The 23,502-nt window shown below is 39.8% G+C and overlaps 7 protein-coding genes across 14 annotated transcripts in view; 4 read left to right on the top strand and 3 right to left on the bottom strand.

The window, feature by feature from the left end:
- LOC104826985 (pentatricopeptide repeat-containing protein At3g09650, chloroplastic) overlaps positions 1 to 2,049 on the top strand; it is a 2,694-nt gene extending 645 nt beyond the window's left edge. Inside the window, exon 2 of one of the 2 annotated variants that reach the window (XM_010559980.2) lies at positions 23 to 2,049. In XM_010559980.2, the coding sequence (XP_010558282.1) occupies positions 23 to 1,925 (1,903 nt within the window). In that variant the 3' untranslated portion in view covers positions 1,926 to 2,049. The remainder of the gene's footprint in view (positions 1 to 22) is intronic. The other variant, XM_010559979.2, reaches the window with a different exon arrangement.
- Positions 2,050 to 2,241: 192 nt separating this feature from the next.
- Positions 2,242 to 5,201, top strand: LOC104826984. 4 transcript variants are annotated; one of them, XM_010559978.1, is made up of 3 exons: positions 2,242 to 2,346; positions 2,462 to 4,888; positions 4,987 to 5,201. In XM_010559978.1, the coding sequence occupies exon 2, from the start codon at positions 2,480 to 2,482 to the stop codon at positions 4,829 to 4,831; it is 2,352 nt and encodes a 783-aa protein (XP_010558280.1). In that variant the 5' UTR covers positions 2,242 to 2,346; positions 2,462 to 2,479; the 3' UTR covers positions 4,832 to 4,888; positions 4,987 to 5,201. The 4 variants fall into 4 exon arrangements, with proteins under 4 accessions (XP_010558280.1, XP_010558277.1, XP_010558278.1 ...); XM_010559975.1 differs by having other exon boundaries at positions 2,266 to 2,359; XM_010559976.2 differs by having other exon boundaries at positions 2,267 to 2,350.
- Positions 5,202 to 5,329: 128 nt separating this feature from the next.
- On the bottom strand, positions 5,330 to 6,836 carry LOC104826983 (40S ribosomal protein S23). Its single transcript, XM_010559974.1, has 4 exons — positions 6,732 to 6,836; positions 5,948 to 6,103; positions 5,718 to 5,844; positions 5,330 to 5,633 (listed from the first exon to the last, which is right to left on the bottom strand). The coding sequence occupies exons 1-4, from the start codon at positions 6,734 to 6,736 to the stop codon at positions 5,493 to 5,495; spliced, it is 429 nt and encodes a 142-aa protein (XP_010558276.1). The 5' UTR covers positions 6,737 to 6,836; the 3' UTR covers positions 5,330 to 5,492.
- A 266-nt stretch (positions 6,837 to 7,102) lies between these two features.
- On the bottom strand, positions 7,103 to 12,779 carry LOC104826979 (mitochondrial import inner membrane translocase subunit TIM14-2-like). Of its 4 annotated transcripts, XM_010559971.1 has the most exons (7): positions 11,865 to 12,679; positions 11,149 to 11,230; positions 10,760 to 11,047; positions 10,237 to 10,458; positions 9,987 to 10,106; positions 7,717 to 7,895; positions 7,103 to 7,383 (listed from the first exon to the last, which is right to left on the bottom strand). In XM_010559971.1, exons 2-7 carry the CDS (start codon positions 11,206 to 11,208, stop codon positions 7,227 to 7,229), a joined length of 1,026 nt encoding a protein of 341 aa, XP_010558273.1. In that variant the 5' UTR covers positions 11,209 to 11,230; positions 11,865 to 12,679; the 3' UTR covers positions 7,103 to 7,226. The 4 variants fall into 4 exon arrangements, with proteins under 4 accessions (XP_010558273.1, XP_010558274.1, XP_010558272.1 ...); XM_010559970.1 differs by lacking the exons at positions 7,103 to 7,383; positions 7,717 to 7,895; positions 11,865 to 12,679 and adding exons at positions 8,761 to 9,707; positions 12,701 to 12,779; XM_010559969.2 differs by lacking the exons at positions 7,103 to 7,383; positions 7,717 to 7,895 and adding an exon at positions 8,761 to 9,707 and having other exon boundaries at positions 11,865 to 12,391.
- Positions 11,919 to 15,810, bottom strand: LOC104826980 (DEAD-box ATP-dependent RNA helicase 57). The gene is given in 13 exon segments (XM_010559973.1): positions 11,919 to 12,006; positions 12,701 to 12,851; positions 12,943 to 13,065; positions 13,347 to 13,437; positions 13,518 to 13,712; positions 13,884 to 14,116; positions 14,211 to 14,291; positions 14,454 to 14,550; positions 14,827 to 14,918; positions 15,024 to 15,151; positions 15,263 to 15,380; positions 15,464 to 15,556; positions 15,664 to 15,810. Coding segments are annotated over 12 exon segments (1,440 nt in total). The 5' UTR covers positions 15,545 to 15,556; positions 15,664 to 15,810; the 3' UTR covers positions 11,919 to 11,956.
- A 1,284-nt stretch (positions 15,811 to 17,094) lies between these two features.
- On the top strand, positions 17,095 to 18,314 carry LOC104826978. The gene has a single exon (XM_010559968.1). It carries the CDS (start codon positions 17,284 to 17,286, stop codon positions 18,250 to 18,252), a length of 969 nt encoding a protein of 322 aa, XP_010558270.1. The 5' UTR covers positions 17,095 to 17,283; the 3' UTR covers positions 18,253 to 18,314.
- Positions 18,315 to 21,665: 3,351 nt separating this feature from the next.
- Positions 21,666 to 23,048, top strand: LOC104826977. Its single transcript, XM_010559967.2, has 3 exons — positions 21,666 to 21,826; positions 21,970 to 22,125; positions 22,839 to 23,048. The coding sequence occupies exons 1-3, from the start codon at positions 21,760 to 21,762 to the stop codon at positions 22,841 to 22,843; spliced, it is 228 nt and encodes a 75-aa protein (XP_010558269.1). The 5' UTR covers positions 21,666 to 21,759; the 3' UTR covers positions 22,844 to 23,048.
- Positions 23,049 to 23,502: the final 454 nt, after the last annotated feature.

The following is a 23,502-nucleotide window of genomic DNA, read 5'->3' as shown; positions in this document are numbered from 1 at the left end:
CGACGGGGTCAGACATGGATACTCAGCTCCACCGCCTTGACGCTAACCCCCTCGGCCTCCTCGCTATGGCTGCCGCAAAATCAGGCCAAACCCTTTACTCTTCCTCCGTCATCAAGTCCATGCTCCGTTCAGGTTACCTCCCCCACGTCAAGGCGTGGACCGCCGCCGTAGCCAACCTAGCCGCCGCCGGAGACGAAGGTCCGGTAGAGTCCGTCAAGCTATTCACCGCCGGGACCCGACGCGTCCGGCGCTTCGCGGACCCGTCATTGGTGGCTCAGTCTAGGCCCGATACGGCTGCGTTTAACGCCGTGTTGAATGCTTGTGCAAATCTTGGTGATACCGGGAGGTTTTTGAAGCTGTTCGACGAAATGCCTGAATGGGGTTGCCAACCCGATGTGTTGACATACAATGTGATGATCAAGCTGTGTGCTAGGGTTGATCGGAAGGGCTTGATCGTTTTCGTATTAGAAAGGATCATAGAGAAGGGGATTCCGGTTTGTATGACGACAATGCATTCTCTTGTTGCGGCATATGTTGGATTCGGTGATTTGAGAACAGCGGAGAGGATTGTTCAAGCAATGAGAGAGAGAAGGAGAGACATCTGCAGGATTCTACGGGAATGTAATTCAGCGGATCTGAAGAAAGCAGAAGATGATGGTGATGATGATGATGATGATGATGATGATGATGATGATGAATCGGGTTATTTGGCTCGGGATGAGTTGAACAGCGAGGGCTCTGAGGATGTGTTCCAGAAGTTGCTACCTAACTCGATTAACCCGAGTGGTGAACCTCCATTGTTGCCTAAACCCTTTGCTCCCGACTCGAGGATCTACACTACGCTGATGAAAGGTTATATGAAGGATGGGCGAGTAGCTGACACGGTTAGGATGCTTGAGGCAATGAGGCATCAAGATGACACGAAGAGTCACCCGGATAATGTTACATACACGACCGTTGTGTCAGCGTTTGTGAAGGCAGGTATGATGGAAAGAGCTCGTCAAGTATTGGCCGAGATGGCTAAGATGGGTATACCGGCGAATAGGGTCACATACAATGTTCTACTCAAAGGGTACTGTAAACAGTTGCAGATAGATAAGGCAGAGGATTTGCTGAGGGAGATGGCTGAAGATGCTGGAATCGAGCCAGATGTGGTATCCTATAACATCATCATAGATGGATGTATACTGATAGACGATAGTGCAGGAGCTTTAGCGTTCTTCAATGAGATGAGAACGAAAGGGATTGCTCCGAGTAAGATCAGTTACACTACTTTGATGAAAGCTTTCGCAACCTCGGGACAACCCAAGTTGGCAAACAAGGTGTTTGATGAGATGGTGAGGGATCCACGGGTCAAAGTTGATCTGATTGCATGGAACATGTTGGTTGAAGGGTATTGCAGATTGGGTTTGGTTGAAGAAGCAAAGAAAGTGGTTTCGAGGATGAAAGAAAACGGGTTTTACCCTAATGTGGCAACCTATGGAAGCATTGCCAATGGAATCTCAGTGGCCAGGAAACCGGGCGAAGCCCTTTTGTTGTGGAAGGAGATCAAGGAGAGGCTCGAGGTGAAAACCAGAGGAGAAGGCGAAGGTGGTGATTCTTCAAGTCATCCTCCCCCTCCTCCATTGATGAAACCAGATGAAGGATTGTTGGATACATTAGCAGATATATGTGTAAGGGCAGCTTTTTTCAGGAAGGCGTTGGAGATAATTGCGTGCATGGAGGAGAATGGGATACATCCGAACAAGACAAAGTACAAGAAAATATACGTGGAGATGCATTCGAGGATGTTCACGAGCAAGCATGCTTCACAGGCAAGGCAGGACAGACGGATCGAACGGAAGAGAGCCTCCGAGGCTTTCAAGTTCTGGCTCGGTCTGCCTAATTCTTACTATGCCAGTGAATGGCACTTAGACCGTGACTGACCACGTTCCATTTCCATTGTATGTATACGAGGTTGTAATATACCTATGTTCATGTGTGTTAAACAGTGTTAATACCCTGAATTCGTGTGTAAATGAATCAAAAGTCCACGACCCTTCATGCTCATCTAGGGATTTATATGCTCTGATGATGATGATGATGATGATGATGATGATGATGATATGATGGTGATGGTAATGATGACAACCACCACCATCATCATCTGCAATTGGTTCTAAGCTGAATTGTTGAAGGAAAAGGTAAAATAGCAAAGAAGAAGAGACAGCAAATGAAGTTGCCACGTGGACATCTCCCAACAAATAAAGCCCAACAAGCGAACCCCGTCTCTGTGCAATTCCTCATCTTTTCTCTTCGTTTTACTCCAAAAGCAAGCTCCGTCGCCGCCGCCGGAGAACGACCGCCGTAGGTTTGCTCGGTTTGCTCTCTCTCTCTCTCGTGTGTCGCTATGAATCTTGTTTATTGTTGTTTTGGATGCAAGTCTACGAGGTAATTTATGCTTGTCATACGCGTTCTCTAGGGTTTCTTTGTAGTCCTGATGTCGACGGGGTCAGACATGGATACGGATACTGTTAATAGCGTTAATGCTTCGAGTTCCGGTGGTGGGAACGAACTTCCATCGGAAACCCTAGTGGACAAAGTGAGCGGGGAAGTTCAGGTGGGGGTTGAGGAGGTGGAACACGGGGCTAGGGATGAACTGGAAGCCGGAGTCTCTTCTGAACAGGGTTGTGGCAGCTCGGTTTCAGCTGGGGATGATACGATGGACAAGAGAAGTGAATGTACTGATCTGGAGAGGAAAACAGACGCTGTAAATAGAGGGTTTGATTTAGAAGCAGAGACCCAAAACGTAGACGTGGAGATTAAATGCTGTGAAAAGAAGTTCCCCAGTGGTAGCGGTGAGATATTGATGGCAAACAACAAGGAGACAATGGCTGAAAAGGATTCTGATGGGATCCGTAGTAAGCTTTTGGCTGATAAGGAAGCAGAAGAAAACAGTCATGATGCAATGGAACAAGAGACAATCCGCTCTGACAGTATTAATCCCGGTGATGAGAGGGATTCTGATGTTAGACTTCAAGATTCGTGTTCACACGGAAATGTTAATGGGCAAATACATCTCGATAGGTCAGAAACGGAAGATATGGAAATTGAGGATAAGGAAGGTAAGCCAGCTGCAGGTTTGAAGCTGTACAAGAGCGAGGATGCAAAGCCAAATTTCAGTGACTCAGATTTGGTTTGGGCAAAAGTGAGGAGCCATCCGTGGTGGCCGGGACAGAAATTTGATGCCTCGGATGCATCAGAAAAAGCAAAGAAGTACTTTAAGAAAGGCACTTCCTTGGTAACTTATTTTGGGGATCACACCTTTGCTTGGAATGACCCATCCCGGATAAAGCCATTCCATCAGCATTTCTCACAGTTGGAGAAGCAGAGCAACTTGGCTGAGTTCCGCCATGCTATTGACTGTGCATTGGAGGAAGTTTCTCGGAGGACAGAGTTTGGTTTAGCCTGTCCTTGTATCTCGGAGGAAGTATATAACAAGATCAAGACTCAGAACGTAATAAATCCTGGCATTCGAGAAGAATCGAGTGTAAGAGAAGGTGGAGATAGTATCTCAAGTGCATCTTTCTTTGAACCTGCTAAACTTGTTGAGTATATAAAGATTATAGCATGTACTCCTAGCTACAGTCTGACTGATAAACTGCATTTCACAAGTCATCGAGCTCAGTTATTGGCTTTTCACCGATGGAAAGGTTATCCCGATCTTCCTCAGTTCGAAAAACTTCGTGGATCTGTAGAGTCTGCACCAAAGGTTGCTCCTCCAGGAGTGAACAAGGATATATCTCAAGTGGCTAAACCGAAAACTGTTGAACAAGTGTCTTCTGAAAAGAGAAGGATAGAAGAGAACAACGAGTCTGGTCAAAAGCAAAGGGGTGAGTCTGACGATAGAACTGGTCGGAATAAAAAGGAGAAAACTTTGATAGAGTTCATTGCTGAAAAACGCCGGAGTAAAAGTAAAGGGAGTGGAGCAGATGACAAATCTGATGGTAAGCAGTTTCCTGACAGGAAACGCAAGGCAGAGTTTTCAGAATCTGACAAGTCAATTAAGAGGATCAAGAAGAACAATCTACCATTGGAGGATCTGATATCTCAAGATTCTGCAAAAAAAGATAGGAAAGGAAACTTGTCAGGAGGTGATACTAATAAACCACAGAAGCCTAAACCAGTCTTTGGAATTGGAGCTAGCATACTTAGGGTGGCGAGCCAGATGAATTCTTCAACTCCTACCTTACTCAAGCCTTGCAGTGGATCGACACCAAAAATGGTGGCCAAGAACAATACCCAAGAAAAACGTCTCTCGATGAAGCCCGATGATGTGAAAGACTATTCTGAAGAGCAAATACTGCCAGAGAAGAAGAGCGAAGCTACAGAAGTTGTGCCTGATATTCCTACTAAAGACAATGGTCCAACTGAGGTGGAGAAACTCTCTGGGTCAGCCTCTAAAGAGCATCCTGGCACAGAAAACTCGGCTGAAGAGTGTTCTGATAATAGTTGTGAGGAAGATTGTTACGAGGAAGACGAGGATGCAATGGCACCCAATGCACTAATACTGAACTTTACTGATTTGGATTCAGTTCCATCAGTAGAAAAGTTGAATAAGATCTTTAGCAGGTATGGAGCTCTGAGGGAATCAGAGACAGAGGTCATGAAGAAAAGCAAAAAGGCCAAGGTGGTTTTCAAGAGAGGGGAAGATGCAGAAACAGCATTCAGCAGTGCTGGGAAATACAGCATCTTTGGGCCTTCCCTTCTCAGCTACAGGCTCAAGCATGTTGCCCTTAAGCCAACCAACAGAGATAGAAAACTAAACAACAATACTAAAGTAGATGCTTAATCATCATCACTTTCCCCAAGTTCCGGCTTTTCCAGATTCATTTTACAGAGTCCTTAGGTGAGAAAAAAATCACCGAAGTTCTTTTTTCTCTTCTTTTGTTAGCCGATTAACACTTAGTGTGGATCTTAAAAGTTTTCTTTTTTTTTCGGATTAAGGAAGCCAAAGATGTGCAAATGAGAAAGCTTTGGATGTGAACAAAGAGATGGGGGTGCAAGAGGGAAACACTTCAAGAGATAGATGTTTGATGCCAATGATGTCTTTTTTTTTTTGGTCTTTTTGGGGTGAAGAAGATTGTTAACCGCACTGTTGTTAGGAATGTAAAGAATGACAGATTTACGTTCGTTTACGTGATCAAGTTTTTTCCCCACCAGATCTGATAATTGAACAGAAAAGAAAAAACACTCGTGGTGTTTCTACGTATTAGGACAAGGCATAACTCACTCAAACAGGAGAAAAGAGAATATGTGAAATGCTTGATAACAAACAAAACAAAAGAAGTGGATGGCAAGTGAAACAAAAATACTTAAATAAATGATTCATGACATGAGAAAACTCAAAACTCCTCGGATAGACTAAAGAGTAAGAACTGAACACATAGTTCTTGAAACGAAAAGCAGTGAGACCAAACCAAACTACCAAAAAAGGGTGAGACGATATTTAATTAAGAGCGAGGCTTCTCCTTCTTCTCCTTGAAGAGAGCCAAGAGGGAGACACCAGATACCTTCACCACCTTGAACCTAACTCCAGGAATATCTCCCACGGCATGACCCTTACGTCCAAATCCCGCGATCAACACCTCGTCCTGTTTCACAAATTTTGATCGTTTTTAGTAAGAAAAAAATCACCAAATGATGATACCCGAGCTTTTCATTCTCAATCAACTCACGTTTTCTTCGATGTAGTTCAAACAACCATCGTTGGGAACGAAAGCTGCGATCTTCTTTCCATTCTTGATCAGTTGAACCCTAGCACACTTACGGATAGCAGAGTTGGGCTGCTTAGCCTCAATACCACTGCAATTGTCAAGCCAGTATTATTTAATAAGACTACATGGAATTACAACGCCCAATATAAGAGTGCAAAGAATACAGTAGAAATTAGCATCAGCGGCCTTACATCTTCTCAAGGACGATTCCTTTTGCATGTGAAGATCCGGCAAAGGGTTTCTTCCATTCGTTCCCGAGGTGAGACTTCTTGTAAGACTTGTCAGCCCACCTTTGCCTTCTGCGGTGGTTCCGCAGCTTGCGGGCAGCTCCCATACCACGCGTCTTCCTGAACAAATCAAATACCGTAAAAGAAATCGAAACATCAATTCCCAAAATTTGGAGAATCCCAACAACAGTGCTGAGTACATACTCGAGCAAGATAGAATCCAACATCTCTATTATTTCAGCAAAAGCAAAGGGGCCTTTTTAACAAACACACAGACTCCCAAACAAAAAACACTGCTCGACAACCAACTGAAGGTTTTACATCAAATCCGATCAGTATAACCATCTCAGAGCAATCTATTTATTCAAGCATCTTATCAAATACTTGACAAGCATCTGACAAACTTATTGCTGTTTCGTGGTTCAAAACGCATGACCTCAAATTCCCAAATGCAGACGCATAACAAAATTCGCTAGTTCAAAAATTTAAATAGCTCGTCGAGAATCAGAAACAAAGAGAATATACAGAATCATGGAACAATCAGTCAATAAGCATGACACTTAAATTTAATACAAACATATGGTGAGATCCAAAGCGTTCCGAATGAAAGACGAACCATCTCCAAGATCACAACACAAAACGAAATCCGAAATCCATTCGAGTTTGATCGAAACAACGGACAATAACAGCGCCAAATAAACAGAGAATAAAGACAAATGGGGAAGATCAAATAGAGAGAGAACCATACCCCATGTTGACGAGAGTGAGAGTGCGGCCACAGAGGAGAGAGCGCGACGAAGCAGAAATCTGAAGCGGCGACAAAAACCCTAACGGGACAATTATTTATGCAGCACGAGAAAGCCTCGTCGATATAACATCTGATCGGGCCTACTAATGGGCCCAATAGGCTAAGCCCATTTTATTATAGTTGGTGGGTGCTACGTTCGGAACATTTTCTACGCTTGTAAGTACGCCCTCTCTTTTGTTTGGAAAGGATATATAAATGATGATGTGTATTTAAAAACGATAATGATTATAAAATTCGAATTTATTTTAGACTAAAAAATGAAATTAAAATTTTATTTATTAAAAACAAAATTTGGGTATGAACCTTTCATGTAAATTGAAAAGTTAAATCGAATTCAAACGAGATGAAAGAATACAAGCTCCATAACGAGATTGTGTCCCAAGTCATGACATCCGTTCGTAATCGGATCTATCTGCTAGTAAAGAGGCGAGACGGTTAAAAGGCAGAAGCGCTTCCATTGGACCGGCCGAGCATAATATCTTTGGCTTCGTTGACCTTGGACGCGAGGTAATTGCTTCCCCCTGCGTCTGGATGGTTAGCCACCATCACTCTCCTATGCGCTTCCCTCACTTTCTCCCTCGCCGTGCTTTCTCTGTTAAAGACCATACATTGGATGATCAAGAACGCACTCTTAGTCCACAACAAGAACACGAGCTTCCACCCATTTCAAACCTCACAAAAGACATCCGAGTGATTCAATTTTCGACCGCCGATGAAATATAGTACGCGGGTTTTGAATCCCTCGTATTGTATTCCACGAAAACAAGATGAGCAGCAAGTATCAGCCCGCTTTCTGAGATAATGAGCCGAAAGACTAGTAGCTTATCAGTCCAATGTGATTCCAAAATCAAAATTACTTCCCTCGTCTCACGCGTCTAGTTGATCAAATCAGGTTTTAGGAAGATTAAGAAGGGGAGATGTATACCTAACTCCGAGAATCAGAGCAGCTTCTCGCCGTGTCATTGTAGATTGGAAGCCGCCGTCATAAAACCTGCGGATTCTGGGCCTCGGGGGCCTTGCCTTGAAAGCTTGCCATGCCTCCATTCCATATTTGCTTGCATATGCTGCAGCGGCCACCGCCATGCCTGCTACTATTGGCGCCACCTGATCAGACAAAGAGATGCCTATAAAACAGAAATCTCAGCAGCAACTTTCTGATATTACACAACACTCCGAACAAATTTTCCAGTAACTCCACCACTTGTCCCAATGTTCCGGACAGAGATTTCTTGGTTTGTAAGAACTTATTCTATCCATGTTATAGCAATCAATGAAACTTGGGTTGTGACTCTCATCTCCAGAACGCAGAAAGGAAAACGAAATCAATTAGAGATCAAATTCGAACATTCAGATTCTCTCCCAATCGGTCATCGGGGAGGAAGAAATGCAACCGGAGAAGGAAGGACACGTAGCACTACAGAAATCAATCGCCGACAAAGATCTCTGTAACCCATAATCCTACCATCGTCTATCAAAATCCAAAATCCCCCAATGAAGACGACACAGACCCGAAAAAGCAACCCGCGCACGCAAGAACAAATCACACGTAAGACGAAAAAACGAAGAAGAAAAAGAAGAAGAAGAAGAATAGAACACAAACAAACATAAACTTACCATTGTTACCGCAGATCAAGCAACACGACAGGAAAAAACAAAAGGTTGTAGTGGAACCAGAGCGCTCGTGTTCGGTTTCCCCGATAGCGATCACCGCCTTCTAGGCTTTAGGTTCTTCATGGAAAAACAGATTATATAATGCAATTTTGTATCTTTGCTTGGCCAAGAAGTCGGCTACGAAAGTCAACGTCAAACACCTCCGGTTGCCTCAGAAGGTTTTGCAGCTCACACCATAACTTCAACAAATTTTTTACTTATCGTCCATTCAATGCACGTATAACCTATATATATATATATATATATATATATATATAAAAGATCAACTGCAAATTCAAGTTTTCCTGTACACTTCAAATGACAAAAGTAATCGAGCATATTAAAAGCAATTACAAGATTCAGTATAACAGATCTTGAATTTATCAGACTCCGAAAATAAATAAATAACAGAAAAAAAAGGTAATAATAACAACAATAAAAATAATAATAAAATAAATGAGGGACGCTTACACTGCACAAATGAATCTCGCATCCTCCAGGTCCAGGACGGCATGCGTGGCGGGACGTATTCTCAGATATCTCTTTCAAACATTATTTTACCTCAAGCTTCCTTCCTCTGTTGTTAACGGCAATCTCCATGTCTAACCTGCCATTCTCCACCTTTGGAGGAGCCGAAAATCGCCTCGGCCTGGGGGGCGCAGGGGAGGAGCCCGAGTGGTAGGAGAGCCGCTTCTTCACTGTTGCCTTTGCCTTGTCCGAACCACCATTTCTATTTCCATTTCCCTGAGGCTTGAGCTTGGCTCGGGCTGGTGAGCTAGCCAGGCTCTCATTGTCTCTGACGGATAACGATGATGGAGATGATGATGATGAAGACCCTGCAATGCTGCGCCTAGGGTTCTTCCCAGAATTCATTGACACCATACTTTGGGCATCATCGTCGGGGCTAGATGGCTTCGTGTTCTTGGATTTTCTAAAAGACGGGTTTATCCGGGAAGGTGTCGGAGGGGCGAGGAAGTTGTTCTTCTTCCTCGGGGCTCTGGCCGATGATGGGGTATTCGGTTGAGCTGAACTACTGTTGAGTTTACTGCGGGCGACAGATTTCGTAATCTCTACTCTGGGATTGTTCTGATTTATAGAACTCTTAACCAATGAATTTCGGTCATCGTTGTTGTCGTTTTTCTTCTCAGGACTCTCCCATGGACGGCCGGCCATCCACCTCTCCAACCAGCTCCAGCCCCAGGTCGGGTTGCTTGGATCCATAAACAAAGTGGGGTTTGCATAACCCGTGTTGTTTTTCCAGGTTTGCTGCAACAAGGACAGTATGATCAGAAGACGGGACACGAAACCACGGGCAGGAGAATTCAATCCCCCAGGAACAGTAAGCAATGAACTCTTGTGAATCTTCATGAACGGAAATCAGATTTTAGATCTCGGTATCCTAAACATACTTTAAGGCTACTTCATGTTGCCGAAGAGATAACAAACTAACTTCAACGGCCGAATTTGCTTAATTTTCGGAATAAAAAAGCAGATGTTGGACCATATCAATAGCAGTAAGGAGTACATTAGGTCACAAGGAAATACCTGATGAGAGTATGCATAAGCCAATGCCCTTTCCCTTCTCATCGCTGCCTCATATCTGCTCAGAATATTGGCCTCGACCTGTTCCTTTGACTGCAAACTATCATCCCAATCATCCCCATTCTGCAGTCACAGCCAAAAAGAGGGGAAAAAAGTGTAAGCATAAGACAAAATGACTGGACTCCATAGAAATGATTTAAACTACCAGTTTAGTTAATTGACCACTGTTTTGAGAGAAAGAAAAGGGAGAGACCCTCAAGTTGGCGAGCTCTATGGCATTCTTCTGAAGGAGTTGCTTCTGGCGAGCCTGGTTCTCTTCTGACATCCTAATTCTCCTTGTTTGGATCTGTGATTGAACATGAGAGAGAGTCTGCATACACTTAAGGGTATTTGCGACTTGTCGTTTCATGACAGGTTCTTCCATCAGTGACTTAAGTCTGACCAGACCCCTCAAGGCCCGCAATGCTCTTCTTGCCTGGAATAGTGAAACCACAGCAGACAACACGGTTGCAAACATAGGAGCTTCTTGATAAAGATACCTTTAGATCCATAATAAGGAGTGAAAAAATAGCAAAAAGTGTTTGATACTTCCATTGAAAGACTAGAGAACTGATCCAGGAACAGTGAAGACTAGTCAGTGAAAGACTAGAGAACTGATCAACGTTTCATTAACACACTTATCATCGTGTCAGCATTCATTGATGGCACATGACATTAGGAGTAACCAACTTGTCTGCAGAGTAGCCAATACTAAACATAAAAGTGATAAAACATACCAAATAGCCCCTAAATGCTGTCTGAATCATGATAGTTGCTGCTTCGTCAATCGACTTCCCAGTAATATGAGCAGGCTTAGCACAATTAACAACCTCTAAGGCAGACTGAGATGAAACTTCAGGAATATCAGCAGCTGCAGAAGCAGAAACATCGGCTGAGGAAGAACACTCGTTCTTGTTCTGCACAACAATCACCTCAAAAGGAGGAGGAGATGTTTTGACGGTCTCCACCAAGACAGGGTCAGAGATGACACCATTATGATACTGAGGCACGTTATGTCTGAATTTCTGAGAACACGCAAGTATTAAGATGTCAAGAATCCCGTAGGAAATGACATACATTTTATACGCAGAAGTATGGCGGAAGTTCACAAATTTAAATGTAATACCATTGAATCTGGGCTGAAAGCCTTCTTTAAGTTAGAAAACCATTTCCCTTTCTTACCCATCCCGTCCTTGCCCTGTGTGATCCTGACCAGATAAAGCAAATAAGTCATGTAAATGAATTGAATGGTCTCAATGCCATATTAAGAGCAGAGAAGGCAAACACTAAAAGTTGGGGGAATTCATCATTCATTCACCCCCTTAATTGACAAGTGGTGCCTTAACAGATACATGACTGACCAATTTCTTGAATTTCGGCTAAAAGTTTTATGGTAGTAGGTGGAGGAATGGTGAGGAGTCAACTATCATTTCTCTTACCAACAGAAGCAAAGGAGCACCCAAGTCGACAGCTACGGGCTCGATAATGAATTCATCATCGTCCAGGCAAAATCAAACAGTGATCAGTCTACCAAGTCAGATTTCAGCAAATGATTTTTCTCAACAATGTCAATGTTCGAGTTGATCATAATAATCACGTGTCGTTGGAACCCACAACAGCGAAATCTAAACAGATGCATTTAACTTCAAATACTCTGATTGATCGAAACCCAAAACTATGAAGCCATTAACAAAATCTGAACTACACGCCCCAAAAAAGGGTTTTCAACACTGCGGACTCAATCGACAGGAACAAATTCGCCACCAGAACCCGCAAATCAATACACTAAACCCTAAATCAACCTGATCCGACTCATAAACATGGAGAAAACAAGAACAGTACCTGTAAGAGACAGTAAACCAAGATCTGGAAGAAGAAAAGGTCGTTATGGACTCAAAAACTTGTTCTCAATCGCCAAAAGCTTCACAGCAACTTCATCGGAAATGAAAACGAGAGAATTCGAATTGGCGTATTTGGATTTTCGCTGAAGCCGAGAAAAAATCCCGTCACATAATCACGAATTCACGATTGAGAGGGAGAGAGGAATTCGGGTCAGGGAATGTGTAACCGTATGTAACGTGTGCGTGTGAGCCCACTGATTGGGCCACTAGGCTTAAAGTGGGTCCCACTCGATGGTACACGCCTATATTAGGAAATTAATATTTTGATAATAGGGATATGGATATTTTATCAAACACATAATATTTTTATCTATTATACGGAGAGACCTTTTTCTCTCCGTCGGTCCATTTTAATATCACATTTTCCTTAACAGTGAAAAAAACGAAATACATATTAGAAATACGTATACGTATATATTACCATTTTGTGAAAGTATGATTTTGTTATCTTAGTTTATGAATAAATCCAAAAATAAGTTTAAATATCCATGGTAATCCTTTTTAAGAAAATCATCATTACCTCTCATTATATTTTACAGCCAAATATTAATCATATTCTCATTTTCAATTGATAAATATCCTATAAGGTATTAAATATTTGTTTCTAATTTTTTATGTTTTTATACCATTTTAATATAGAAAATGGTATATAATAAGACACTACTAATTTGTAAAATATGCATTCATTTTGAATTTCACACATTAGGTGTTCGAAGGAGCGAACAGTTTAGACATACTTTCGAGGTTATATGTGATTCCAAGAATAAAGAAACATACCTATTCTGTAGATATAAGCTGAAGCAGGATCCGGGAAATCGTAGTTTATAACGCAGTTGACACCTTTGAAATCCATACCTCTGGCAATCACGTCAGTGGCAATCAGAAACCATGTTTTGCCGGCTCTGAAATTATCGACAGCATTTTCACGCTGCACCCAAAGATTAAGGTTAGTATTTGGAAACCAACGAAAGACAAGAAGCTAATTCCATTCAGAAGTTTCATTATCTCGACTAAGTTACCTCTGCTTGAGAGAGATCAGAATGGATGATACCGACTCTGATGTTGTCATATTTTAGTTCGTCGTAGAGTTCCTTCGCTCGTTGCTTGCTTTGCAGGAAGATCAGGACAGGTGGTTTCAGACTCTACTGCCAAGTAGAAAAACTCAGTTACAGAAATGTAATAACTCTAGCTATAATTACTGAAACTAACGAGTTAAAGTAGATTATGTTCACTCATAAATCTCGAAAGCATTCATCTCCAGCACTTAAAATCCAGCGCAATACACAAGCTTAGTGTAGTAGCTAAATATAAATGCACTTCTCCAAGGCTTCTTTGTGAAATGCAAGAAATCCAATTTTCAAAAATGTTGAAATTTGAGGTATTTAAACATGTAAAAGAAAGCATTTTAAGACAACCGACTCACCTCTGCAAAGATTTGACGAAGAGCAAGAAGTTTTCTTTCTTCACTTCCAGCGAAAACCAGCTTTTGCTTAACAGTCTCCGAAGTTGTGTTCCTGAGAATGTGAAAATGTATGATCCTTTGCCAGAAGTTTCTGAAAAAATTACGAGCTTTAGTGTTGTTCCCTTTACTCACTTGCGGCCAACAATCACCCGAACAGCATCGTGCATCTTAGATCGTGCAAGCTCCTCGACAAATTCCGGCAGTGTAGCACTGAACATTGAACGTACAATCGAAGGGTTGGAACAGGCCTTAACCACAGAATCAATCTGTTTTACCAAATCCAGCTCAAACAGCTTGTCAGATTCATCGAGGACAAGATATTCAACCCTGTCATTCAACAAAGACTATAATGAGAATATACATACAAACAGATAAAGGTGTATATATGAATGCATCAGTATAGATTTATTTTGCAAGTATCGACAAATAACTTCCATCTTCTGGAACCTGTCATCTCAAATAATTTTATTGAGGGATTTGAACTATGTCGGGACGCACTTGCTTAAGTCAATTTTTTTGGTCTTGATAACCCTTTGTAACCGCAATGGCGTCGACACCAGAATATCGCAGTGAAGCTTTGAGAAATCAGCAGTTTTGACAAGGACTTTGGTCATTATTTTGATTCTAAACTTGCTCCCTTTTGTAAGTTTCTTTCATTCTCTAGCAGTTTGAGCAGCCAGCTCCCGAGTGGGAGAGAGAATAACAGCTCTTATACCATCGGTTGAAGGGCGCTAAATAGACAGGGAAATCATAAGCATGATTCAAGAATCAGAATTTACGATAATAATTCAGCTCAAAGCCTCAAGGGAAAACACAACTAATTACCTTAAGATTTATAAGCATTGGACATATGAAAGCGAAGGTTTTCCCTGACCCAGTTGGAGCATAGGCAAAGCATTCACGATCCTGGCAACAAAAATGAAAAACATCAATACTAGAACCATAAACTCATAAAGACGTTCACAAATTAAATCCATATGAGCAAATCTTCCCTTTTGTACTCTTTTCTTCAAAGCGATTGCGTATAGTAAGAAAGAGAAACAGTGATTCGAGTTAACAAGACCATACATATAGGAGGGTTGGAATGGCCTGCCTCTGGATTGGAGTTGGCTCTTTGAATCCATGTTCAGCCAAATTCCGCAAGATGTATCGCTTACAACCATACCTGTAAACAAGCAAAGCATTCATTCCAAAGATTGCACCAGTATGGCTCAACCATGAGGAGAGACAGACCTATGCGATGAAATGGCAACATGAAAGATGGAACGTAAGATGTAAGAAGATTTAAACTTATGATTACAGTATATCAACAGAAATAAATAACCAAGGAAAGGAGACACCATCTTCATTGCGCATTCTCAAGACCAGACTTTACAAACAACTTTTCCCGAGACCCAAATCAGTACAACTACCCGCCAAACGGAAACCTGATTCCACGCACCTCGATGCTAATTCCGCGAAGCTTCTAAGTGGGGATGGAATGTTGCTCCCGGTGACATGAATGCTGTACTTTTTCCGAGACAAAGCATCTCGCTGTCATCAGAGGACAAACAATCAATAAATCTTGCCTCTGATGAAACACATGGACATGATGTTGGTACAGTGACACCAAAAGAAACGAGGGAAGACGGTCCCAACCTCCATTTGACGATAGAATTCCTTCTTTGGGTTATCGGCTATCTCATCCTCCTCTCTCTGCTCTTCATCATCAGCCTTAGCAGATACTTTCTTCGAGATCTTGAACAGTTCAAACCCCTCAACAGTTTCTTTTTACCCACCACCAGAATTGAATCCAAAACATCATATACTGAGTTAGTCAAAATGCTAACCCAGAGAACAACAATCAAACAAACATTGTTCATGTTCCTTCTGTTAACCTGAATGAGCAGATTTTTGTTTCCTCTTCTTTGTTGACACAAGTTTCTTCTTTGGTTCGGGTTCCTCTTCCTCAAAGAAGCTCAGTTCCTTGCTCGATTCATCGTTTTCTTTCCCATCCTGACAATAGGAATACGCCACATATGAACCTAAATCAAGTCAATACGACAAACACGAAGGTGAACCGGAGAGAGAATGATTACCTTAAACCTAGCGAAATCGGAAGCGAACTTCTTCCTATTGAAGCTCGTCCCGGCAAACAGAAAAGAGGCGGTTTTCTCCATCAATGAAGAACCCTAAAAACCGACGAAGAACGACATGAACACAGATCGAAAATCCAACGGCGGTCCCAATTTCATAAAAACCAGAGAATTAACGTGGGTGAAGAAGAAGCCCTATTTACCTCGAATCCATGTAGGGAAGAATAAGAAACCTGAAGACCGCAGCAAATTCAGAGAAATCTCTGGCCAAGAAGAGAGGGGCTGCGACCGAGAGAAGAACAGTGAGAAAGAACACAAACCCCGACTAAAACCCTTTTCGCAAAACACAGATTGTAATAATGTTAGTTATAGTCGTAAAAAAAAAAGGTTTCATTAAAAATCCTTCAAACGCCTACTTCATCGACAAATATGGACAATCAAACACCGTACCGTATCCGGTTCAAACCGGTTTAGCGAGTTGGAAGTTATTCCAATCCTAATTTTAATTTCATCGAAACATAACCGAAAATTTTTCGGTTCTGTAGTTGATGCGGCAAAATTTATTTTTAAAAATGGCTTACGCATAAAAAAAAGAATGACGAGGTAATAAGAATTTCTTGTATAAATAGTGTCCTACGAAACCGATGACTCGAATCTTACCGAGAAATTCTAACCTGCAAGACAAACTCAAGATCATCAAAATTTGTGATGGATATGATCAAAATACAACTCGTCTGTATATGAAATAACCGATTAAAATTTATTTTTACTAGAATCTTCGGATATCCCATGAAATGTTTGAATATGTCCAAAGATTTAGACTGTTGAAAGTCTGGTAGATTGTTATATATGTAATCTTATGAATTTGTATAGGCCATAAAATTCAGTTCCTTCTTATGTTTTCATGTTGTCGTTTGCTTCAATGGCTATTTTGAGACAAAGTAGTGAACACCTCCTCTCAGTGTTGACTCCAGCTGACTTGGTTGACTCTTCCCAGGAAGATTTATGCTCACCAGCAAAACTCAACTCTGCGTTAAATTACCATTTTATCCCTAGCCACGTTGATGATGTAACAGCAGTGGATCTCTCTCTAGAGGCCAAAGTTCTCACCTTCGGGAGAAAATGGTTACAGAGAGAAGTGAGGGTTCTTGTTTCAGGGAGTGAAAAATCAAAACTTTTTCTACTATTTGGGTAAAAACATCGATCATGAAATCTGCAGCCGGCCATTGAATGGAGAGGGGAGACAGGTTTGGTCGGTTAACTGAGAAGATGCTTGGGGGAGTGGTGGGAGACAAGAGTGTTTGCTTTTTGGTCTGAAAAGACTTCACTTTTGAAAATCATTCGAAGAAGAAAGGCCACAGTTTCATATGTCCAAACCCCATAGATTTGCTACTTTTTCTGGTTTTATTTTATATATATATATATAAGAGATGACTAGGGCATCGCTTCTTATGACATGGTCCCACCTTCTTGGTTTCTACATTGTAAAGATTTGACTTTTCGATATTTTCATTTTAAATGAGTAAAATTGGCAAGAATTACAAAAATTAAAATCATTTTAAGTAAATACGATAAAGACTCTTTCAGTTGAAGAAAATCTGATAAAAATAAAAGTATTTATTACTTCACCAAAATACAGCAGATAATCTCATAAATACTTTATTTTTAAATAAAGCATTAATGCTCAGAGACCTCAAATCTCCCTTAATAATAAAAAAGCTAGACACCTTTTTTTTTTTTTTTAAAGACAGAAAAAATCCAAGTGCAGACAAAAGCAAAGCAAGAAACAGCGCAGTCGATTGGGGAAGACGAAGAAGAAGAAGATGATGTCCCGGAGACCCGTGTCGAGTCCGGGTCGGGTCGAGAAGTATCCCCCGCCGTTGATGCGGTTCTTGAGGAGCAGTGGCAGCAGCAGAAGCCGGAGCAGAGGAAGGACGCGCTCGAGCCCTCTGTTCGTGCGGCGGAGCAAGAGCTCCTCCGCCGTCGCCGCCGAAGCAACCCTGGAACCGTCGTCTCCGAAAGTCACTTGCATGGGTCAAGTCCGAGTCAGGCGATCCAAGCCGCAGACCCGACCCGTATCTCATGAAAACCCGACCCTTCGGTGCAAATGGATCCCAGACACCTTACTCCGCCGTCCTTTCGCGGGAAAACTCAACACCTGGTCGTTAGACCGCAATTGGCCGAAGTGGGTATCGTTCTCGTTTCCTACTTTCCGGCGAAAATCGAAACGGAAGGACAAATATCCGGGAAACGGACCGGATTCTTGGGTCGACCCGGATTCGGTTCGAGAAAACGGGCGAGAATCGCAAGAGGGAGAAGAAGAATGGGGAAATTACAAAAACCCTAGAAGAATTTTCGTATCTCCGGCTTCGACGCCGCCGGGAAATGCACTGTTGCTGACCAGAAGCAGATCTGCTCCGTACAGATCGTCGTCGCTGGCTTTCAGATTCTGGGAGTCTGATAACCAACGCGAAGCACATGAACCAAACATCAGAGAAAAGGCAGAGGAAGAAGATGAAGATGGAGAGAAATTTTTCAGACCGGAAGGGGAGTCCATGTCGAGAAATTCGGGTCAGGATCCGAAACCCGACACGGGAATCGCCGGAAAAATCGAGGGTTCGGTCGAAGAACGTGAAATGAAATGTGTGAACAAGGAAGAAGAATACTCAGAGGTCTCGGAGGTAGGATTTGTACGGACGCCGGTGCTTGGTCGGAGCAAATCGGCGCCGGCAAGAATAGGAGAGAAAATGGTGAGAGGATGGCTTCTGAATGAAGAAGAAGGTTCGGGTTAAGGGTTCACACACTGCAATTAATTTAATCGATTAGTCAAAATTAAAATTTTATTATTTTTTTATTCCGGAAAGATTGACCAAATAGCTCAAGAATCGGGACAGCCTTTTTCTAGTAATAATCTTTATTTTTTTGTGGAAATATAGGTAACCACAACAATTTGTGTAAAATGTTTATACACACAAATGAGATGAAAGTATGAAAAAAAAAAAAGAACCATATGCCCTTTTTTTTCCAATTCTCCTATTTATTTCCAGTTTTTAAAATTTAAATGCACGCCTATGTGTGAAAAATATTATGAAAACTTTATAAAATGTGCTTCCTGCGGTGAAAAAAAATTTAATTATGTATACTTACCATTACATAATTCAGTTTACGTTGCGATTTAAACATAATTCATTCTAAGAAAATGTCACATTAATTAGTTGTGGATATTTCAAATTTTAATTGTACTCCCCTTTAGTTATTTTTTATTCATTTTCTGATTTTGTAAACAAAAAATATATCTATTCGATTTATATATACATTCTTTCCTCCGGTTCGGTCCGGTTCGAGGACGGCATTCCGGTCTAAACTTGTGGAGGCGTAAACGTAATTGTGTTATTGTATGGGCCTTCAGTTCAATATCTCTTTTGCGCAAGGCCCAAAATGTAACCCACATACATGACGAGCCAAGTGCGGATGAATACTATGGTTTATATAAGATTTCAATGAATTTATCAAATAAATTAACATGGATTCGAAATTTATATACATATAATAAGGTAATAATAACTAGTTTATTTTCTTCAATGCTTGAACCCTTTTTTCCAAAAAAAAAAAGAAGATAATAATAACTATAGATCAGTCTTTACAATCGAGTTGGTATGACTATCCTTGTCATCATCAATTATCATGAAATGTTTGCCAGCATGTGTGCATGGATATCATTAAACTCTTGGATACATACATACATATACACATATATGTAAAATGTATATATGTTAATGTATAAGAGGTGGGTACGAAAATGAAAGAAAGCCAATGCCTAAACCAGCCATGAAATAGCTGGTGAATGATGGACCCGAAGGAGAAATGAAGTCAGACAGATCATTTATGGAATTCATATGGGCAAAGCTTTAATCTTTCAATACATGCATATATAGATGAAGACATATATATATATCTGTTAACAGCTTTGTTTTCTCCGATACACATTAATGTTACAAATTAGCATGTTCCAAAATCTATATATATATATATATATTCCAAATCTTATATGTAGTTAGTATATATATATATTAATTGCAATGTCGACGTAATCTAAGTTTTGAAGCTATGGAAGGTTTTAGTGTCAACACAGTCCAATGCTGAAACACGAGTGCATTGGTCCACCAGCACGCACGCATAACAATTTAGGTCTATTTTGATTTAGTTTGGTTCATTTTATTCGATGTTTAGACGTTTGATTCCTATGGTAATAATGTTTTGAGTTGCAACTTGCAGGTAGCGTATGTAATTTACACTATCAGATCCATTTTGTGATGTTGGACAATACGATTATGGATAGAAAACGAATGTATGAAATTAAATGGGTCCGCTTTATAGACGAATTTTATGTTAGATATGATGTTAACATCATAGTTTCAAAGCATTTCAACTTAGGGTTTATATATATATATATATATCATCCCTGGTTATATGGTTTAATTCGCTTTTAATGACGCGCGTGTGTGTGTGTATATATTCAATACTCAGATTCACATATATTAAAAATAATGATTGGGTCACTTGCTAATTAAAGCCCCTTAAACAGAATTAGTAGCGCAATCAATGAAACCTAATACGCGGCTAATTACTTCCTGTCGACCTTAGCCGGGAAACAAATACGCACACATATATACATGCATCCACGTAAGCATCTACGTCTATATAAATGCATATGAACAGTTCCTTATGAATATAAAATTTTTTATAATAATAGAATGTATTTTTTGTGAATGCACAACCGACTAAATTAAATTCTTTTGGTGGAGTGCACTGTGATGTACAGTTGTAAGAAGAAGAATACGTCAAACAATAAACCCATTTATTATTATTATTATTATTATTATTATTATTATTATTACGCATCAGTTTCGACCAGCGATGTCTCCTTATGACTCATTGACCCACTAAATTATGTTCTTGAAAATGATACGTTTGGTCCCTATATAATAACATCGTTTTCGGACAGCGTTTGCACGTTAACGCTTATTTCTGCGTTTCCTATTCCCCATGTCAAAATAGCGTTTCCTTAAACGCATGTCATAACATTTTATTCGTCCGATTTAAACTACATTAAAATCGCGATCATCAATACAAAATCATGTCAAATTTGGTGTTTTCTCCAAAAAGGATTTTTTTTTTCATATCTAACTATTTCAAATTTGAAGATGTAGTATCTATTGGCGTATGCGTGTACATAAATTAAATAGAGCTACTTGAATCAAAGAGTTATATTTATTACTGGCACACAAATTTTCAACGGTCCAAGTTTCAAAACGCTTCACATTTAGCTCCTTCACCAAACAATGCAGTTGAATTGGAATCTCTCATGAGAATTATATAGCACGGAAAGATGCCCGCTAATTAGGATACGTTGCGACAAGTTAAATTTTTTAAAATAGTTTTTTTTAATTATGTATTTTGATGATAATTTGATTGGAATTTTCAATTAAAAAAAGTATTTTTTTTATTCTTCTAAGATTCCAATATTAGTGTATATACCTTTCTATTATATTTCTAAGTATTAAAGAAAAACAATGAAACAAAGCTGGTCTAATTCATGTGAAGCATGAGATAGAAGCAAACAATGTATCACAATATATAAATCAAACGATATCATTTATTTCATTATTATGAGTAATTTATAGGAGTATTTCTTTTAGTTGTCCTCAGTTTGATCATAAATCATATATATATATAAAAATCAAACGATATCATTTATTTCATTATTATTATGAGTAATTTATATTTCTTTTAGTCTCAGTTTGATCATAAATCATGCAATGCTGCGTCAAGCAATGGAGCCTAGCTAATTAGACCAGTCAACTACATACAATTTTTTATAGTTCTGGTTCATTGCTTGATATATATGTACAGTGAAAACGATGTAATAAACCCAGAGATATTGGATTTCGTTTTAAATATATCATATCAACAAATGTGAATTAATTTAAAGTGCCGATGTTATAAATGTGATATAGAAGAATATTAAACTAATTTATTTTTTTTAATGTTCGTCTCTAGTATCATTTATTTTAAATTTATTCTTTTGGTAACAAAATTCCTCATCCTGTTTGGACACATGCGCTTTTTTTTTTCCTCACGCTATATATAATAGTCAGCCCACACCCACACTCTCTCCATTCAACACTAAAAATTCAAAACCAAGAAAACAAAAAAAAAACCCTAATTTGCAAAAAAAAAAAAAGACTTTTGGATCTTTTTATAGATATATAGTAATTAATCCTCTTTAGAAAGAGAAAATGAAGCCTAAAAGCAAAGCCGTCGCCGTCGTGTGGCTCCTCATTTACCTCTTCCTCGCCGTGAAAGGTTTCCCTCTAAACTTCGATCCGACCAAAGTCTTGTTATATAACATATATATATATATATATATGCTGTGTAAAAAATGTGTTGTTTTTGCTAATTTATTTTGATTTTCTTTTGTGGGATTTGGTGTTAATTATATATAATAGGAACGTCGGGGGAAAAGGGTATGGAAGTGTATGAAATAGATTATAGAGGACCGGAGACTCATAACTCGAGGCCTCCGCCGGAGAACATGCACGGAAAACCACCTTACATCCACCACAAATCCTCAGCCGCCGACCACGACCACCTGGGAGGAAACAGTAAGAGCATTATATATATATATATGTGTGTGTGTGTATATGTATCTATTATTGATGGATGGTAGATTAGTGGTTATGATATATATATATTCGGTAGGTAATAAGTATACATCACGGACCGTAAATCCAATCATGCATGCAGTAGTTTTCATCATTTTTCCTTTTCGTGATTTAGGGCTTGTCTATCATTGGTTAGGATATGTATGTATATATAGAGTTCAATTAGTTGATTTTATACGACTTTATGGACCACCGGTTTATATCTTTTATGAAATATTGGATTTTCGTTTTCGTATGATCAATCTGATACATGAATCTTATGTATGTATGTATGTATGTATGTATGTATGTATGTATGTATGTATGTATGTATGTATGTATGTATGTATGTATGTATGTATGTATGTATGTATGTATGTATGTATGTATGTATGTATGTATGTATGTATGTATGTATGTATGTATGTATGTATGTATGTATGTATGTATGTATGTATGTATGTATGTATGTATGTATGTATGTATGTATGTATGTATGTATGTATGTATGTATGTATGTATGTATGTATGTATGTATGTATGTATGTCTCATCAATAATTTAGTGATGATTAATGAAATTGTAATATTACATAGTCAAGTATGCTTATGTTTGTGATTATAACGACTTATAACATTCCTTCTGTTTTTCTTCGATGTCGTCGTGGATCATCAGATTAGAGAGATATTTGAAGAGAAAAGAAGCAGAAGAAGAGAGAGAAAGTTGTACTATTTGATGAAAGAGAAGTATATATATATAGAGAGAGAGAGAGTGGGACAGAGTCAATATTATAATGCGATGTAAGATGGTACAGTTTATTGTTCTGTGGGTAAGAAATTGCCAGAGCCCTCCATGCCATGACCGGTCTTTTCCGTGTCTTTGTCTTCCTCTCTCTCTCTCTCTATGGAGGGATGTCAATTAAGGCCGGAGTCCGAAACCCGGCCCGGAGTCCACCCGAAAATTATAAGGACATGGGCCTAAAAAATGTAGGCTCATTAAACTTCGGGCTTTCGGACTTCAGATCAAATGGGATACGGGCCGGTCGGACCGGGCCAGTCGGGTCTCGGGCCGGGCTTGAAGCCCGTTAATTTTTTTTTGTTTTTTCTAACCTTCTTTTCTAAACCAAAGTTTTACCTCTCTATACTTATAAATATGTGTGCTTAAATATATATATATATATATATATTTGAACCAAATGATGAACTTTTATATCTTGGTTCCAATTAAACTTTTTAAAGTGACGGAAGTTTTGAATTTCTTAACCATATTACATCATATATATATAAGTTTACATTTTAGAAAGGGTAGAAGTTTTCAAATATATATATTTTTAAACCTT

Source organism: Tarenaya hassleriana, unplaced genomic scaffold, assembly GCF_000463585.1.
Source record: "Tarenaya hassleriana unplaced genomic scaffold, ASM46358v1 Cleome5, whole genome shotgun sequence".
Lineage (NCBI taxonomy): Eukaryota > Viridiplantae > Streptophyta > Magnoliopsida > Brassicales > Cleomaceae > Tarenaya > Tarenaya hassleriana.
The sequence above is the reverse complement of the archived record's forward strand: the minus strand, read 5'-3'. Positions and strand labels throughout refer to the sequence as shown.